Source organism: Lissotriton vulgaris, chromosome 2_1 (assembly GCF_964263255.1).
Source record: "Lissotriton vulgaris chromosome 2_1, aLisVul1.2, whole genome shotgun sequence".
NCBI classification, from domain to species: domain Eukaryota; kingdom Metazoa; phylum Chordata; class Amphibia; order Caudata; family Salamandridae; genus Lissotriton; species Lissotriton vulgaris.
In genome coordinates, this window is record NC_141687.1 from 1,408,697,490 (window position 1) to 1,408,716,876 (window position 19,387).

General features: G+C 43.0%; 1 protein-coding gene across 2 annotated transcripts in view; it reads left to right on the forward strand.

Moving 5' to 3' along the window:
- Positions 1 to 5,504: 5,504 nt before the first annotated feature.
- The window catches only part of HOATZ (HOATZ cilia and flagella associated protein), a 167,074-nt gene continuing 153,191 nt past the window's right edge, over positions 5,505 to 19,387 (forward strand). The window contains exon 1 of one of the 2 annotated variants that reach the window (XM_086958848.1): positions 5,505 to 5,868. In XM_086958848.1, the coding sequence (XP_086814974.1) occupies positions 5,670 to 5,868 (199 nt within the window). In that variant the 5' untranslated portion in view covers positions 5,505 to 5,669. The remainder of the gene's footprint in view (positions 5,869 to 19,387) is intronic. The other variant, XM_086958849.1, reaches the window with a different exon arrangement.

Genomic DNA, 19,387 nt, shown 5'->3' on the forward strand with positions numbered 1-19,387 from the left:
CTCCGATGTTGCTCTCGCCTCCTCCAAAGCTCCTCCTGGCTCCACGAATACCGCTCCCGCCTCCTTCTCCGCTTCTCCTCTCGCCTCCTCGCTCACGCTCCTGCTCCACGCCTCTCCTCTCTACTCACTGACCGCTCCTCCGGTGTACAGACACACCTGGTCCTGCGGGCGGTCTTCTATTAAAGCGTGTCCTGACTCCTCCTCCGCCATACTCCCACCTGGCCACTTAAAGGGTCCGTGGTCCAATTCTTCGTCGTCGCAGCTATACCTCTCCTCATACCTGTTCCAGGTAGGGGCCGCGGACACCTGCGGAAACAAGAGGAGGGGTCACAGGTTACGAGCTCACTTCGGGGCACAGGGGGCGGGGGCCACCCGTCCTGGTTACAACGCAGCATTTCGGTTTTGTACTTTACAACACCTTTATCAGGACCAAAATTCTCTATATCGTATATAAAGTGGATACGAAAAGCGATGTCCTATATTTTCTTAATGACACCAATTTGTTCATATGTATAAGAGGAAATCAATTTTCTTATCTGAATGACTTCCTTTTCTTTAAATTTTAGGAACCAAGACTGGGTTGGTCTGTGTTGGAGCCACCGTTCTTTTCCAAGTGAGACCAGATTCGGCAATAAGTCACTTGATAATGAATAATTGTACAAAGGGCATATCTTGATGGCCGGCACGATGTTCAGGGGGTAGCCTCCTGCATAGGGTCTTTTAATATGACCTGGCACATATAATATGGCCTCCCTGCTCCAAACACCAGGATTTAAACTATATATACGATATAGAGAATTTTTGTCCTGATGAAGGTGTTGTAAAGTACAAAACCGAAACGCTGCGTCGACAACTTTTTTGCTTGGGATATCAAATGCCTTTTTAAAACTGTGTTTTTGTCTTGATGAAATGAAATGGACTTGTTATGTTTTGAATAAATGATATATTTCCTTTTTTATATGAAATAAGATTTCCTCTCTCATTTTCGAATTTGTGTATTTTATTGTTTTTATTGTTTTTAAATGTGTTTTTGGTAAAAATATTCTGACATTGTTTGGCCTAATTGTATATTGTAGTATGAATCTTTGACAACCACAATATCCCTATCACCTTGTATAAACTTCATGTTAGGGACTTTTGTGATTCTTCTGTAATTCCCCTGTCCCAGATTGGATAGTTAGGGGACCTCCTTGCATTTTTCTGTTTACCACATAATTATATGCTACATAATTACACTGCACTCAATGCAACATACACTCCAAATAATACCACTCAGTGCCACATAATTTCACACCACATAATTATACTCTACTCAATGCAACATGAATACACTCCACATATTACCACTCAGTGCCACATAATTATATGCTACATCATTATACTGCACTCAATGCAACATACAATCCATATACTACTAGTCAGTGCCACATAATTACTCACCACATAATGACTCTACTGAATACAACATACACTCCCCATAATACCACTCAGTGTCACATAATTACAAGCCACATAATTACACTCTACTCAATGCAACATACATACACTCCACATAATACCACTCAGTCCCACATAATTACACGCCACATAATTGCACTGTACTGAATGCAACATAAATACACTCCACATAAATGCACTCTATACCACATACCACCAATCAACATAAATGTACTCCACACCATGACACAATTTCACTAAGCATAATTTCACTTAACACCACAGTTCCAGGCCACACAATTCATTCATTCATTCATTCAAATCCTTTATTCGAACTTACAAACAAGATCATAAAAGTATTTACTGTCACATTTTAAGAAAAGATATAAATAAAAATAGCATAAGTCCTGATACTTAAAAATCTGCTAACATCCAATTCAGTTAAAATCCATGTAATCTTTATACATATACAAATACAATAAGAGTTTGAAAACCAGTCCTAAATCGTCTTACGAGCCGACCTGCTTCCTCTTTTTTCAAACATGCCCATAAAAACGATGCTAGCGAGAAATACACAAAAGAATTCTGCAAGGATTTGAGAACAAACAATGCTACGCGACAGAATTTAAAATTGTAACGCTTACAAATTGGTACAATAAAATGATGTCTTTCCTCGCGGTAAAGACCACAAAAGAATAAAAGATGAAGATCATTTTGTGGGGATAACTTGTCACATGGACACAGGGAAAGATCAGAATGTTTATATTTCTTCCCTGGATATCCTACCATCAGTGGTATCAAATTTAGGCGAAATCTTATTTTCACACACAATTCAACTCAACACATTTCCAATACACACCACATAATTACACACCAAACGACATATTTCAACTCCACAATCCACAACGTACCTCCAATCCACACCATATAGTGTCACCACCTGAGCTCCAAACATAATTCGCCATCACCATTTTGCATCAGTGCACCACCTAAGCATCACGTCAGTCTGCCCTTGGAATCTGATATCTGTTGATTTTCCCCTAGTGTCCGTCCGCTGCTCGTGTTCTAATTAAATTACTGTTTTCCAACCTCCACTCCCCCGTTATTTATGTCCCGCTCCCCCATAACAAATAAAATTATAACAAACAAGCATGAGAACATGCAGGAAGAAGTTGCCAGCAGTGCAAGTACAAAAAAAGTAGAAGACATTTTTTATGTTAAAATCTTTTTTAATCAGGTTTTTCAGTTGTATATAATGTCGCCTTTGTTTGTATAAAGGTAGCAAATGCGTAACACTTTTTACTATACATTTTCAACATATTGCACAGCAGCCACAATGCTCTACAACATAGCCAAAAGTTCTGGCTAAACACATAAGGTCCCAAAGGCGAAACCTATTGGCTATGCCAATGCTTGTTATACTTGCAAGGCTTTCAAACACTGGTAAGGCTGGTTAAAAAAACAGCCAGGTGGAAAATATAACCAGATCAGGAGTTGTGACCTGCGGGCCACTTTATTTCACCACGCCCGCCCGGCTAAAATGTAGTGGTTATAGTTTTTAACAATGTTTTTGGCTCTATGAGCTTTAAAATACATAATTTATCAAACGTGTGTCTATAAATTAGCCCAATGATATTTGCTGTTTCAGGAGCAGGCGTGATCTGGGAATGTGGGCACTTTTTATTTCGAGGACCGAAGGCTGCGCTTGCGCAGTCTCCGGTGGGAGATTTAATGTTTTTAGGTATGGGGGCTTGAACCCGCCCTTCTCCTCCATTGGCTGGCTTCCTAAACGGAGGCCAGCCAATGGAGGAGAGGGGCATCACTCGGTTCAAGCCCCGTTTCTTTCGGATTCGGGGCGTGTTTTTTGCGTTATTTGTACCTGTGACGTCACCCGTCACTCAGAACGCAAAAAACACGCCCCCGATTCCGAAATTTTCGGAGCTTTGCGGCCGCCATTGTTTTTTGTTTTGGTGTTGTTGTCAGGAACAGCCCGCTGGTTGTGCAGTTCCAGCAGCACCTAACAGCCCCCGTCAACCCCGCAGCGGCTGAACACAATATTGTTCATTGTTGGCGGTTTATTGCCGAGCATAGAGAACCGTTTCCAGTTCAGTGGAGAAATGAGAACACGCCGCACAAAACGAGCATTTGATGTTAGCTGCTAGTGGACCACCGAGCTGGCGGGGCGTGAGACTCCTTCCCTGCCACACGTCGAGAAACGGACGGACCCTCGGAATTAGCTCTCACCTGGCTGGTGGCCAGCGGGCAGCCCCTACCCCCCGCCCCTGACCCCCCACGAACTCCCTAGGCGGAGCACGACAAGTTCTTTACCGGCCGCGGTTATGCGGCCATCTCGCAGTGCAGGCCCTGGTTACAAGTTCCGGGAGGGTATGCCTGAGAGGGACGCTCTCTGCCCAATTATAACCTGTCTGGTGCCCCTGTACCTGGGCCTTCCTGCTGTGTGAACGCACACCGCACTCTACCGGCTAGAACATCGACTCAATAAAATCACATGAGGCTTGGGCTGCAAGAGCAGGGCACCAGCCCCGCCCTCCCCTTCCCCATTAACCCTCTTTCGTGGCATGGTGGAGAAAGGAATGTTCCTCTGCTTGCAGCCCCCAGCCTCTGCTCTTTCCTCTTACTCCAACCCCTGCTTCATGTCACTCACCCCCACCGCACACCTGAAAGCAGATTTGTACCAGGACCTGAGATGCCTCATGCTGATTGCTTCCGGGTATGTATATTATTCCTCCTGCGGATTGCATCCAGGTATGATTGTTAACAAGTTCTGATTTCATCTGGGTATGATTGTTAACACGTGCTGATTGCATCTGGGTATGATTGTTATTCCTCATGCTGATTGCATCCTGGTATGCATGTTACCACGTGCTGATTCCATACTGGTATGTTATTCCTCATGCTGATTGCATCTGGGTATGATTGTTATTCCTCATGCTGATTGCATCCAGGTATGATTGTTACCACGTGCTGATTGCATCCGGGTATGATTGTTATTCCTCATGCTGATTGCATCTGGGTATGATTGTTACCACGTCCTGATTGCATCCGGGTATGATTGTTATTCCTCATGTTGATTGCATCGAGGTATGATTGTTACCACGTGCTGATTGCATTCGGGTATGATTGTTATTCTTCATGCTGATAGCATCTGGGTATGATTGTTACCACGTGCTAATTGCATCCGGGTATGATTGTTATTCCTCATGCTGATTGCATCTGGGTATGATTGTTACCACGTGCTGATTGCATTAGGGTATGATTGTTATTCCTCATGTTGGTGTCAAATACTCATGAGAGCAGATGTATCTGTGGGGAACCACCTGGAAACATTATCTGGGTCACATGTATTTATTTATAAAGTTTTATATAGCGCGAACTTGATCCCGAAGGATATCAGAGCCTCTAGATAAATTCAGCCACCTTGTAACCGAGGCAAAAATGCAGCCACTTTGCAATCGAGAATACTTTAGAGTGGTTGGCACCTGAGCTGAAATTGTAATAAGTATTCACAGAGTACAACGGTTTTTATCCTTTGCCCGTGGCCAGCACTGATGAACATTGGGGTCGCTGGCTGCTGGAGCTGCAAAGCCTTTATATTACATAATGCCTCTATCTTCCACCACCCTACACTTCCTGTTCTCTAGGCTCTGTGTGGGTGGCTCTGTATGTGTGTGTGGGTGGATGTGTGTGTGTGGCTCTGTGTGGGTGTAAATGCAATAGGTCATGCATTTGCGAGCGATTAAGCTATTGGCATTGTAAATGACAATGCCATTTATTTAACGATTAAGCTATTGGCAATGTAAATGACAATACCATTTATTTATGATTTAAAAAAAAAAGAAATGTCATGAGCAATGTCAATAGCTCTACCTTTAATGATGCCGAGACCATTGCATTGTAAATGCTTGTTTGTTGGTGGCGCGGGGCCGAATTGTGATCCCAATACGACCCTGGCTGCAGCCAATGGGAGGCAGTTTTCTTTGAGTCGGTCAGAAAAGCCCCTTCCCTCACAGCACAACTGAAGGCAAAACAACGGGAAATTCCTTCTCCGTGTGCAGGAGGCTCAGGCTAACCCCATGGCCCAACTCAGTGAGCAAGACTCGAATCTGCGCCCGGAAAGATCCTACAACCCATCCTCCTCCTTGGTTCATTTTTTGGCATCGGGTATCCATGACAACAGAAGCTTCCGGTGTATACATCCGGGTGCGAATTAGATGGCGGAGCCGATACCGGGGACCTGCCCCCAGGACGTTGACAGCCCCGAGGTGATGGTGTTCGCCGGCTCCTCTGAAGTGGACGTTTGCTACGCCAGAATCTTCTGGAACTCGGTGACCCTGCAGCCCCCGCTGGAGTCCAGGCTGGTATCCGGGGACATCCGGCAGAGGCTGCGGGCTGCCCCGCCCCCTGCGCCGCGTAAGTGACAGGGGGCAGTGGTATACAGTCTTACTTTAGTAATGTAACTAAAGCGCTCTAAGGCCCTTGAACCTATTTAGCACTGTAAAATACAATATACTGTCACTAGAAATTGGTGGAAGTTGGATATTTTAGGGACTTTACGTCGGCTCGTGGGTCTTGTCACTCTTTTTCTCCTTTAATTTATCCAGACGATGTTGTTGCTGTGCATTTTGATACTCGCGGGACTACATTTAGAATGGACTAGAGGGAAAATGTGCTCATAGAACAGTGGCAAAGACGAAATCTCGACTTCAAAGCGATTCCTGATGAAACGCAGGGCAGCTTGCGAGCGCTGCTTGATTTATTTAGTAGTAGTCCAAACTATGAAAACAGGGCTCCATGAACAGTCAATCCACATTGTATTGATTTCGATGCATACGGTTCTTTCCTGCATACCCGCACTTTCAATGTAGACTGGAGACTCCTAATTTTGTGCCAGCAGAATTATATATTTCTAGCATTCTTCCACTTCATACTTGCCTGCCTCCAGGGCGAGCAAATGGGAAAATGAATTGGGACATATTTCCCTAAAATTCTTTTGCTAAAGCTTCTGTGTTTTTACTTGTAGGCATCATATAATATTGGAATGAACTACAAATTCAAGAATAACACACACAACCTATGCTGTGTGAGCCAAAGGGACACAAGAGAGCTGAAAGTTTTATAAAACGAGTAAATTGATTAGACTGCAAAGATGACAAGAAACTTCATGCCAGGTGTAAAGCTATAGGACAAACCTGATTTTTTTTTTTTGACTCAATCAGCTTGCTGGGATTTTTTGTCCCATAGTTAGAATGTTAAAAACAACACTACGATTCCTAGAAAACCACTACGTGTTGGCTAAAAGCAAATACTGACTGAAAGGGCTGCACATTGCATGGGACCAAGTAGGAGCTACTAAACTTTGTTTGACGTGTGTGTACCTTTATTTTGTGACTATCTTTAGTTGTCGAAGCTACTCAAAACTCCTTAAATGAGGGAAGAATGTTTGCTTTTGTATTAAAGGTAGGTGTACATCAGGTAGAAATCTGTCGGGGTACTCTACATATTTGTTGGTAAGCATTTTGCTTAATCAATTATTAATTTCTTAACTAATTTGTTAATATTTTCATGCTGGCAAAATCAAATGAGCGAGATTAAAACGTGCAGGCCAGCTAACAAATGATCCAAAATGCAGAGGGGGTATGCCTGGTGAGTGCAAAAGTAAAGAAGTCTTGCAATGGTGCCTAATTAGTGCACGTGAGAGTAGCAAGTAAACTCATAAATTGTGGGTGAATGTGATAAGCAAGCTAAAAGAAATGGGAACCACTGACTATTTATTTCAGCAGAAGGGCACATACAAGCAGATGTAGACTTCCGGCGAAGCATAAACGGAGGTCGTTTTCTTATTTCCTCACCCCAGAAGTTCAGAGCCCTCAAATTTCCCAGGGCTAATCGCATCACGACGAGCTCGTAAAAGATTCCGAGTGTCTGCATGGAAAGAGGAAACTTCAAATGCACGAGATGCTCACAGGAACCTGGGAAACCTAAGGGTTCTGGAAGCTCTGCCTCCTCACAGGGGAGTAACAGAGCCCCCTGCACCTGTTCAACCATTTACGGGGCCCCCATTCAGCGCAATGCCAATGAATATCTCTGAGGTAGGGGAGACTCGAGGGGCCTTCATCACACAGGGAGACCCCACAATTTTGTGTCACGCCACTGCATCCTAAATAACTTCAGATGCTGATGATACATATATTTTCAAAGTGCTTTAAGTGGCCCAGGCACTGTTGGTTCTGAACACCAGCAATACAAACAAACATCAACTGGGCCCTCCTTTCTTGTCCTTCACGCAGCATAAAAAATCAACAACAAAATGCCACAGAAAAAAAGAATTTGTGATAGGGAAAGGGATTGGTTACCTGGCCCACCTCCTCCTGTACTGTGCCTAACATGCATTAGAAGAGCAAATACAGCAGGAAGTGGAGGCCAGAGCTGTTTAAGCCACATCCCTTGTCCGCCATCCTTCCTTTTTTTGTCTAGTTAGATGCGAACAGACACATTAGGGCCCATGATGGAGCTGCTTAGTAGAGCCAGCTGCAAGACCATCTCTTTCCACATGAGACCATCACTTTACACATGAACCCGGGTAGCATTCTTTGAGCTCTGGCATAACAGTGAACTAGTTAGGGGGTTGGGAAGTTGGGAGTGTTCTCTTTTGTAACAGGTTTTTTCCCCCTGTCTGGAATGCATTGTATTCCACTCACCCCAAAGTTAAATGACTGAAAAAATATTGCATAGAAATGGTCATAATGGACAATGTGCTGCGGCTTCAACAAAAGTCAGACAGGCATTTGTCCACTTTGATCACTGTTCATTTTGTGTAACATTGTTTAAACAATTCAACTTCGTGGTGACTGAAGATGGCACTCTAATTAGATGCGTCTTCCATCACAGGCCTTTGCATTGTGCAATTTGTTGGGATGGATAGAAGAGGTTGGCATTGCCTTCTTTTCTCTCACCTGAAGCATTTAAGGGGTTTTCCTTATGCATGCCATAGTGCTGTGGCACTGCAGCGGGTTTTGAAGGTGTGAGGGGGAATGTGTCTGAACAGGAGCTGCAGGCCCAGCCGGAGCAGGTCCTTACATCCCTAAGGTGCTGTATACCCTGCCCCTGATTACATCTGTTGCAAGCAGCCACGAAGAGGTGGCTGAAGACCGAACTCTTTCATGTTTTCTGGCACATACTTGAGTAGCTAAGCCAGTTCTAGTTTTATCTGTGCATTCTTGATGTTGTAGTCCTATAATTTATCCCATTATAAAACTGGGACTACATGTTCCAGAATGCAAAACAAAAGCCTGATCTGGGTGAGCTACCCATGCATGGACTTGTGATAGTTTAGAGCTCTGAGTGAAGACTGGGAAAGTGTGGAGGAGGGCAGAGTACGAACAATAGGGGGTAATAGGTCAGAGTGAGAGATTCATTAAACGGATACCTTGTGCATGGGAGCCAGGCTTGCTCGCTACCACCGTTCCCGTGCATGCAGTCTGTGCACAAAGCACTCACATGGCTTTATAAATAAACCAGCATAGTAAATATGACAGAAACACCTCTGCTGTCCATGGCCAGATCTTGTAAATACCCCCAAACTAGCCCTTGCAGCGTACACAGCTCTTAAAGTGCAGTGGGCCAAGCTGTCCTTGAATGGAACATTTTCTATCATTTATAAATAAGAGCGTTCAATTTAATTAAGGACACGGAGGGTAGACAATCACATTCTGTCCTTTGCTCTGTTTTTACAGCCTCCACATCAAATTCCAGTTAAACAGTTTATTATACATATAAGAGAAAACAGCTAAAATACAAACAATGCTTAAAGAAAATCAAGCTACCACAGCCATTAGGCACAAAGCTAGGTAAACCATGTCAGTACATGCAAATATCCTTGAGTCCTAGGAGACTGCCTCTACTTGCTGCGAGGACTTTCATTCACCACAACCAAGCTATCCACACTTTATTCCTGCTTGAGATTTGTACCCAAATGGCAGTGCATTCTAAATTCTTTACTACATGTGGTGGGGTGGGGATAGTCATTAAAATGCATGGCAAAATAGCATGTACATGTTAAAGCACAAACAGCGTATGAACCAAAAATGGCAAAGAATAATGCAGGATGTGGCTGGATTGACCATGTATCAATACTGTGAAATTGTTGAATTATTACTACCAATGCAGAGTTCAATAAAAAATATTTTTTTTAAATGAAAATAATGCCGGATGGGCTAATCCTCACCACCGTCTCCTTAATAGAATTGCACATTCTTATTTATAAATTATAGAACCATTTTTAATTCTGTATTGCAATGGACGCAATTCTTATGCAAGTTCAAAGCTTTTCAAAATCTGTAGAAAGTAGGTTACCGAATGGTTTAAAATAGAGCTCTATCAACATTGAATCCGAACACCAGTCTGCCATACGAATAGTATCCTCAAGGGGTGTACTTATTGTGAAAGAATTGAGAGACAACCCCCTTCCTCAGACAAGATTCACCTAATCCACCTTGCCAGAGTGAGAGATGACATTGAGTCCTAAAGTTGTACAATGGAAGGTATCCAGTAGGGGACATCTTCAGTAATTCTCGCATAGTTATGCAAGCAATTCACAATACAGAGCTTGGTATCCCCAAGAAAAGTCAGATCTACTTGACTGGAAGCATATTTTTTATACTTTTCAATATCACAAAGGCAACTAAACCTAGAGAGAAAAACCTACCCGACAAATCCAATGCTTTCATACCAGAGGCTCTCCAACATAAAGCTCAATAGAGAAGCTTGGTGAAGATCTGCTTCCTTGATAATGCCTCATTGTTTGACAAAGAGAAACTGGTGAACAATGGAGACCTCCCATAGGAATATTTAGGTAGGGGAGGAGATGAGAATCTGACCTTGCACATCTTTCCCAAGCGCCTGGATACCCTCTCGGGTGATTAGTGGACTACACAAATAGTAGTTTAGACACTTGGATCCAGATTCTGAAAGGTGTCAGGCAATGCAGCGGTACAAAAGGGGGTGGTGATGGACGGAGCATCTGAATAAATCAAACACTCACACCCAGTCAAAAGATCTGGGTTTAATCCATCACCGTTCTTTAGCCCACTCTGCCACCCCAGTTCAGACATGGCTATATGCAAATCAGTCTGACCCTGTGCCTCATGGGAACAGTCCAGCCCGAACTGCCAAGCCATGACTTCCCTGGACCGGAAACAAGCTTCCGAGGACCGGTTTCTGGCATTCCAGCCGTCTTCAGCCCGGCTTGCTTGAATCCAGTGGCAAAGTGAGCAAGGGACTCACGTCTGAGCATACCCTGCCACACTTATGGCGGCCAAAAGCGTCACCCAAAGATTCTGCACTGTGTTGCGTGACAGAGAAAGCATGCTAAATTCAAAGTGAAGTGGAACTCTCTTCCCCTCTTTCTAGCGCTGGCGCTGATTTCAGCTGCCATGCAGTAGGCACACACCTTTGCGCCATAGAGCTAGCGCGTGGGCCTGAGTCTAGTATAGGTATTGTACAGGAAGTGTACCCTTCCTTCAAAAAAGACTCTGCCTAGACAAGTTTAAAAGCTGTTCCTACTTGGTACATTTGCTGTACTGTTCAGCAACCATGCAAAGTCGGAAAGCACGGAGAAATGAAAATGTTTCTCTGTTTAACTCCCCCTTTTCCGCGGCGTTAATTTTTGGAGCTAAACCCTTTCTATCAATGCTAGTGAATAGGGTTTAGCGTCAAAAAGCATGGGTGGTTACATGGGAACACCCATGTATCTCCCATGGAACACCCCTTTGATGCAAAATAATGCAAAGCCGGTGAAAGGCTGTTTTGCGTTACATTTACAGACAAACCAACGCTAATACCAATTTGTGTTGGTTTGTAAATCCCAAAACAGGTTTAGTGTCGGGTTTGCTTTGAAAAAATAATACTAACACAATGCTAAACCTTTGAGAATCTGGGCCTGAGTGTTCTACTGAAATGTGACACAGAGAAATAGCTGTGCGGTATGAGTTCAGCGTCCTGTAAAACAGACCCCCTGCCATTACGGTAGCTAAATAATTAGTCACAATGGTCTCATTCGCTGCCACTAGACCCGATCCCATTTCATGCACAAGCATAAATACCTCTTTAATGCTGATTGGTATTTGAGTCATACCAGGCCTTATCAATGAGCAAGAAAACTTGTCTCAATTACCCAGTAACTCCAGAAAGTCTCTATGCTAATAGTTGTACTTGGTGAAGCAACACCAGTGGGTTTGTTTACCCTGCTAGATGCAAGAGAAGTGTGGGGAAAGAAGATAGATAAGTCCAGTAGGGCTGCAAACCAACTCTGTGCTCTCCATAAAGGGGTACTCACAAATAGATTTCCAGTCATCAAGAAACCATTCCTGCAGAAAGGCATCTGTCGCTAATGGATCTGGTCTCCTGCTGTAGAATTAGGAAATCTGAAAGGTTAGACGTGACACAGTAAGGTCCATGTTGCATGGACCCCATTTCTCCATGATTTTGGAAATAATGATGAGGGAAATGTCCACTCGCAGTAATCCCTGAGGTTCCAGTTCCAGTCTGCTGCTCTGTTTTATGCCCGGGATATGAAATGCCAACGGCGAAATGTTGTGGGAAATGATTATCATCCCCTCCGATCATCTTGATAGGGCAGTGGGATTTCAGACGTGGCCTTTCCCCTTGTCAGCTGGAGGTGTTTTGGGTTAAGTAGTCAAATACGTTTTTTGAGGCATCCAACTTAGACTGTGGCTTTTTACCTGCCTGGAGTTGGGGAATAATTCAAGGTTTATTTTTTTGAGGAATGGCACCTGAAGGATCAGAGAGGAATGAGAGAGGAATGAGAAAATGGTCCTCAGCTGCTGAGCTAAGGGACTCGGAGCGGCTGATATGTACCACTGGACATATGTTTGTAAGGTTTGGACTTGTGAAGCAAAGTGGAATTGGCTACTGTAAACAGAAATTGGATGAGGGGCAAAAGCAGAGGGTTCCCTGAATTTCAGGACATTTTTATTTTTATAATGTATAATGTTCCTGGGAAAGTCTTACAAGCCCAACTCGTACAGCCACATGCTTGTGGCCTCCATGAACCAGGCAGTTACAAGTGTTTACTCACGGTCACCGTGAGGGGTTTTGGTTAAGCGATGTGAAGAGCTGGTCGGTGGTGATTTTGTTCCAGTTTCTTCGAGGAATAGGTTGTGGTGGGATGTGGGTCGTGGTCTTTTTGTAGCTGAAGTGAATGCAGCTGTGGTCAGTCCAATGGAGAGCTGTGGTGTGATCAAAGGAGATGTATTTGCTGGATGTGAAGATAGGGTTGAGCGTGTGTCCGGCTAAGTGGGTGGGGGTGTCGACAAGTTGTTTGAGTCTGAGATTGGCCATGTTGTCCAGAAGGGTGGTGGTGTTGCTGTCATTATTCTTTTCCAGGTGGAAGTTGAGGTGTCCCAGTAAAATGTAGTTCTCGGAGGTGAGGGCATGTGGGCTGATGAAGTCAGTGATGTCTTCGTTGAATTGTGTGTGGGTACCTGGTGGTCTGTAGATGAGGGTGCCTCTAAGTGTGGTCCTGGGGTCGGTGTGGATCTGGAAGTGGAGGTGTTCGGCGGTCGCGAGGTTATCGTCGGAGTTGGTCGAGATTCGGATGGTGTTCTTGTGGACGATGGCGATGCCTCCTCCTGTTTGGTTGATGCGGTCTTTTTGGATGATCTTGTAGGTGTCCGGGATGGCTATGGCGATGTTGGGCGCTGATGAGGTGTTCATCCAGGTTTCTGTAAGGAAGGCGACGTCCGGTGATCTAGTGAGCTCGTCTCCTTCCTTGAATCCAACAATTCACTCGACCCCTCGCAGTCTGGCTTCCGAGCCAAACACCGCACCGAGACCGCACTCATCGCTGCTACGGATGACATCCGAACGCTACTGGACTGCGGAGAATCAGTTGCCCTCATCCCACTTGACCTCTCCGCCGCCTTCGACACAGTCTGTCATAACACCCTCATACAACGCCTCAGCAATGTCGGAATACAAGGAAAAGCGTTGGACTGGATCATCTCGTTCCTCGCCGGAAGAACTCAGAGAGTCCGCCTCCCCCCATTCAAATCAGAGGCCACCGAAGTCATCTGCGGCGTACCACAAGGATCATCACTCAGTCCCACCCTCTTCAACGTGTACATGAGTCCCCTCACAACCATCGCGCGACAATACGACCTCAACATCATCTTCTACGCAGACGATACCCAACTAATCCTCTCCCTCACCAAAGACCCCAACACCGCCAAAACCAATCTACACGAAGGAATGAAAGAAGTAGCCGAATGGATGAAGAACAGCCATTTAAAACTAAATTCTGACAAAACGGAAGTCCTCATCTTAGGGCCGTCCCCCTCTTCATGGGACGACTCATGGTGGCCACCGGCCCTGGGCACAGCACCCATACCAACGGGCCACGCACGTAACCTGGGCTTCATCCTAGACGCCTCCCTCTCGATGACCAAACAAGTCAACGCCGTCTCATCATCATGCTTCAACATCCTACGCATGCTCAAAAAAATCTTCCGCTGGTTTCCCACTGAAACAAGAAAAATAGTCACCCACGCACTAGTCACTAGCCGACTAGATTATGGAAACACCCTTTACGCCGGAACCACAGCCAAACTACAGAAAAAACTCCAACGCATCCAAAACGCCTCAGCCAGACTCATACTGGACATCCCCCGTCAAGCCCATATTTCCAGTCACCTAAAAGACCTCCACTGGCTTCCCGTCAACAAGAGAGTAACGTTCCGTCTCCTCACCCACGCACACAAAGCCCTCTACGACCTAGGACCAGAATGCCTCAACAAACGACTGTCCTTCTACACACCCACCCGCCAACTACGCTCATCTAATCAAGCCCTCGCCGCAATACCACGCATCAATAGATCCACCCTGGGAGGAAGATCTTTCTCCTACTTAGCGGCCAAAACCTGGAATTCCCTCCCCACTCACCTCCGCCTTACTCAGAACCACCTCGCCTTTAGAAAGCAGCTAAAAACCTGGCTATTCGATAAGTAATGCACCCACCCTCCCCAAGCGCCTTGAGACCCTCTGGGTGAGTAGTGCGCTATACAAATTACTGAACTTGAACTCTGTACAACCAGCAACCACACTGAATAGGCCACTTGTAAATGAGTATGGACCCCTGTCTTTGGGCTATACTCAGGCAATTTGTATCACTGTGGGGGACCAGTAGTAATCAAATACCTCAGAGCAAATATTCCAAACTTCTCTCTAAAATCGAGGAATTAAACAAAGGAGATTAAACCTATATAAGCTTGGAAGCAGGAGTGCCAGGGAGAGGCCAAAAAGAGGTGTTATCCATGTGAAAGGACTATTTTGGTAATGCTTGGCTGAAACTAAAAGGAATGCTAGATCATAGCAGGCAGGCAGGCAGGCAAGATTTCTACCTCTTTATGAAAAAGCTAGTGATCATTTTTTAATGATTCCCATACATTCAATTGAATGTTTCCTTTTGTTCTGAATTGCATTAAGTACTGCACAGTGATGTAAGAAACAGGTGAAAAAGAGGTGTTATCCATGTGAAAGGACTATTTGGGTAATGCTTGGCTAAAACTAAAAGGAATGCTAGATCATAGCAGGCAGGCAAGATTTCTACCTTTTTTTTTGAAAAGCTAGTGATCATTTTTTAATGATTCCCATACATTCAATTGAATGTTTCCTTTTGTTCTGAATTGCATTAAGTACTTCACAGTGATGTAAGAAACAGAGAAATTACCCTTTTTACAATCAAAATGGGTTAAAATTCCCTTCTACTAGACTTAGGGCCACATGTATGAAACCATTTTGCATTCGCAAACGGTGCACATGGCTAAATTCGACCGTTTGCAAATGCAAAATAGCCTTTCAAGATGTATGAAAGGCTTTGTAGTCGCAATTTTAGGTAATTGCAATTACTTAAAATTGTGAATGCAAATAGGGAATCACAATTTGCGATTCTGTAAGCACATGTACCTAGCATTTTCTAACTGCAAACTATGCAAAATGTACCGAAAATGCTACGTGCATCTTTTTATGTTTTCACTTCTTAATATAATAAAGCTTATTTTCACAAAAAAAGAAAAAAAGGTAGAAGATGCGCTCAAGCTAAAAGTCTGCAGTACTAACCCGCACTCAGTTGGCCCATATAACTGTCAAATCAGCGTCACTGACAAAAGAGGGCGTGGCTCCGATTCCGGTGGGAGAACAAATATATATTCTAATAAAAATTGAAGATAACCAGGCATTTTTTACATGCCCACCGTGCAGCAAGATAGAGGCAGTCTCATCGGGCTCAAAGATATTTATATCTACGCCGAGATTGTGATTGGTTACTGAGCTCTGTGTGGTACACGTTGTAGTTAGTTGGTCGTTCGGTAAGTATGAATGGTAATTTATTTTTTCTCTTCTACCTTTATTGAACTTTGGTAGGCTGCTCTAAAAATAAAGCGAGAGAGGGAATGCACAAGCATTACCTTCAGCCCTGACACACTATATGGAGCACAAGCACAAAGAACTAGGCAAACTTCACATTTTTTGGCTTCCATTGCAACACTGCCTCGCTATACACTGTTACACATGTCATAACTGGAGCTGTGTGGCCGGATGCGAAAAGTTTTTGTGCATTACTGCAAGCAGAAACCGTGTCAAGCCAGTTTGTACACCCGTGAAATGCCGCATAATATTCTCATTCAGAAAAGGGGGTGGTGATGAACAGAGTGTCTGAATTAAGCAGACCACTCTTACCCAGTCCAAAGATCAGGGCATGATCCATCACCGTTTTTTAGCTCACTGCACCATCCCAGCTCAGAACCTGGCTACGTGCAAATTAATACAAAGAGAGTTGGCCAGCGAGGGGTTTTGTTAATTAACTAATTCACAGCACCATAGGGACCTGTATTATATCATAGTACCCGGATCTGGAATAAATCAATGGCTGTTTTTGGATTTATTAATTTCTTGAAAAGAGTCCAGTAAAATCAGAACAACACAGTGTTACCACACTAACACCATATATACATTAAGTAGAGAATTTTAAGTAAAAAAACGGAAAGACCAGGATTTTGTGTTATTAGAGTATTATTAATCAAATCAGGCAGGGTACATACATAGATATTATTTAGATATTCAAGGTATTGGTAGTATCATCCTTAAACATATCTAAACATTAAGTCCAAACTGCTCAAACATAAATACAATGATTTCAACTCAAGAATCAGAAGAAAATCAAAGGAAGGTAAATACACAAAATATGCAGAGATGGACTGAAGTAGTCGACGTTTCGGTCTTTTTGAAGATTTCACAAGACCATCATCAGGACAGAAAGGTTATATATACAAATGATGACCCTCTGTGAAGAAAACAACACATTGTTACAATAAATATATATATTTTCTAAATACCTGGTTCCTAATTCTTTATTTTTACAAGTCAAAATATATTTACATTTATGTACATTTAATGATCAATTGGCTAAAAAAGTCGGTGTGGCGACTGCAGAAAAGGCAATTGAATTTTACAAGAACAGTTAATTAATCATAGGAAAAGTCCTAAGAGAGTATAGTTATCTTACTCACTTAGATTTCTTGAGTGCACGTCTATGAGTATTTAAGACGGCCGCAACACTTTAAATCGTGGCGTTGGTTCAGGGCAGACACTGATTCTCAAATGCCCAAATGTCACTGTATTAAATGAAGGAAATACAGTCTGTCTTACTATTATTATTTACAGGTATTTTCAATCAAGTGGACGGTCAGAAAAGCAGGGTTATGTTGTAGATTTACCTCTTAGTTTACATAGGAATGCTGTCTGAGATTTCCAACATGGAATCCAGAATGGGTCGTTTTCCCAGAACACTTGTAAATTTCTAACTGAAATAAAGACAAATAAATAAACGTTTTGTAGATCTGCAATGTGGTGCTGTTATTTGCCTGAAGGTTTAAGAAATGCTATATAGTTTTGCATATTATTAATACTGGGTAGAGTCATTAGCTACATTTAAACATTGTTTATCTTAACTGCCCATTATCACATCTATTACCAAGCGCCTGATAAAGTTGTTTAAGAAAAATAACATTGTATTAATTGCAGGCCGTGTAGCGTTTTATTTAAAAAAACGACTGGTGCCTTCTTGTTTAAAGCGCTAATTTATATTGCTTAAAGAGAGTGACATATTTCACTCATAGCGCACAATGAAACATTTGAGGGCGACTATTGTCTTTGGTGTAAAAAATGCCCTGCGATCAACCGCGTTTGAGAAAGTATCCCAGGGTAAACAGGCATGGTTGTATTAGAAGTCATGAAACTTTTAGCAAGACCCCTGTCGGCTGATAAGGGTATATCCTTATAGTTTACCAGAGGTTTGTCAGTTAGCGAACTAGTTAGGCTAAATAGGGGATAGGGTAGCATAACTTACTTAGAGTTGTACAACGTGGCCGCATCCGAGAAAGCTTCTAGCAGGTCCGGCAGGGTTTACATTTATGTTTGTCTTGCCGCGTTATTTCATACTGCATCATGGGTAGATTACCATAGCGTATTATCGCGAGATTACGCGATCGGCAGGGGTAAACTGCTTGTTGGTGTGAAAACCGGGCGGCCATCATGACCTACGTTTATTAACTTGTTTTAGGTTTAAAAGTCAATCATGATTGACGTCGTAAGACAGACTAAATTAAAAATATCAATGGGCTCTTGATCTATTATGCTAAGGCAGCTAGAAAAAATAATTTAAAAGCAATGAATGATTAGGTAGCATAATTATGTATATTATTATCGTATCGTTTACACTATTATGGCTTCACATCATAATTCGATTTGTTTGCTTTCTAGCATCTGAAAATTCAATTAAGTTCAGAAAATCAAGAAATGATAGCAATATATACCAATATGCTATTGTATCACAAAAGCTACTTTCATGGTCTTTGGACTTTTTACCGTAGAACAAAAAGGTTATACAAGGAGGACACATAATTCAAAGTGTATCATTATTGTGACTCCATGTCCTGTCACCTGTGGTGTGCTCACAATCTTTAGGATTCAGAACAGTTGGCAATACATCTTCTCAGAAAACTGTGACCATTTTTATAGTCAAACCTTTAACATCTTCCAGCAATTTTATATAATATAAACAGTTGTTGGCCTGGATAGACAGGAATAAAATTAACAGTGTATGACATCTATCCTGTGCGCTTATATTATATGAGCAGGCATAGGTGTCAGTTAGGCCACCTTTGGACAGTTCAGATGATTAAGTCAAGCATGCTAAAGTATGCCATTCGGTACAGGAGTTCAACCCATTTTTCACACTATTGGCAATTTCTATCCAGCGATTCTCTTTGATAAGCAGGCTTTTATCGCAGTTTTTTTGTCGGATAGATGGTTTGACAACATCGATTACCCACCATGTCATCTCTTTTTCAGAATGTTTGGCGGCAGTGAAGTGCTCAACTAAGGGGGCATTTTCCACTGTACAGCGGATCCGCGACTGATGTTGCAGGATTCGCTGCTTAATCATCTGTGTGGTTTTGCCTATGTATGGTTGGCCACATGGGCACTGTATACAGTAAATGACATTACTGGTTCGACAGATAGAGAAATGTTTTATAGTGAAATTCCTTTCATTAATCACAAATTTTTTGATGTTTTTGGTGGTGTTGCACGCCTTACAGTTGTTGCATTTATAATAGCCTTGTATTGGCGACAGTTCTCTCATGCTGTCAACAGTGTTCTCTTCAGGTTTTTCATAAGCATGCACTAAGTGATCTCTCAAATTAGGACCACGTTTAAATGAAAACATGGGTTTTTCTTTAAGCTCTGGCAGTTCATTTAATAGGGACCAATTTTTTGTTACAATCTTTTTGAGCTGCTGACTGTATGTGCCAAACGTGGTCACACATACTAGAGGTGCCTGGTTGTTTTTAGGTTT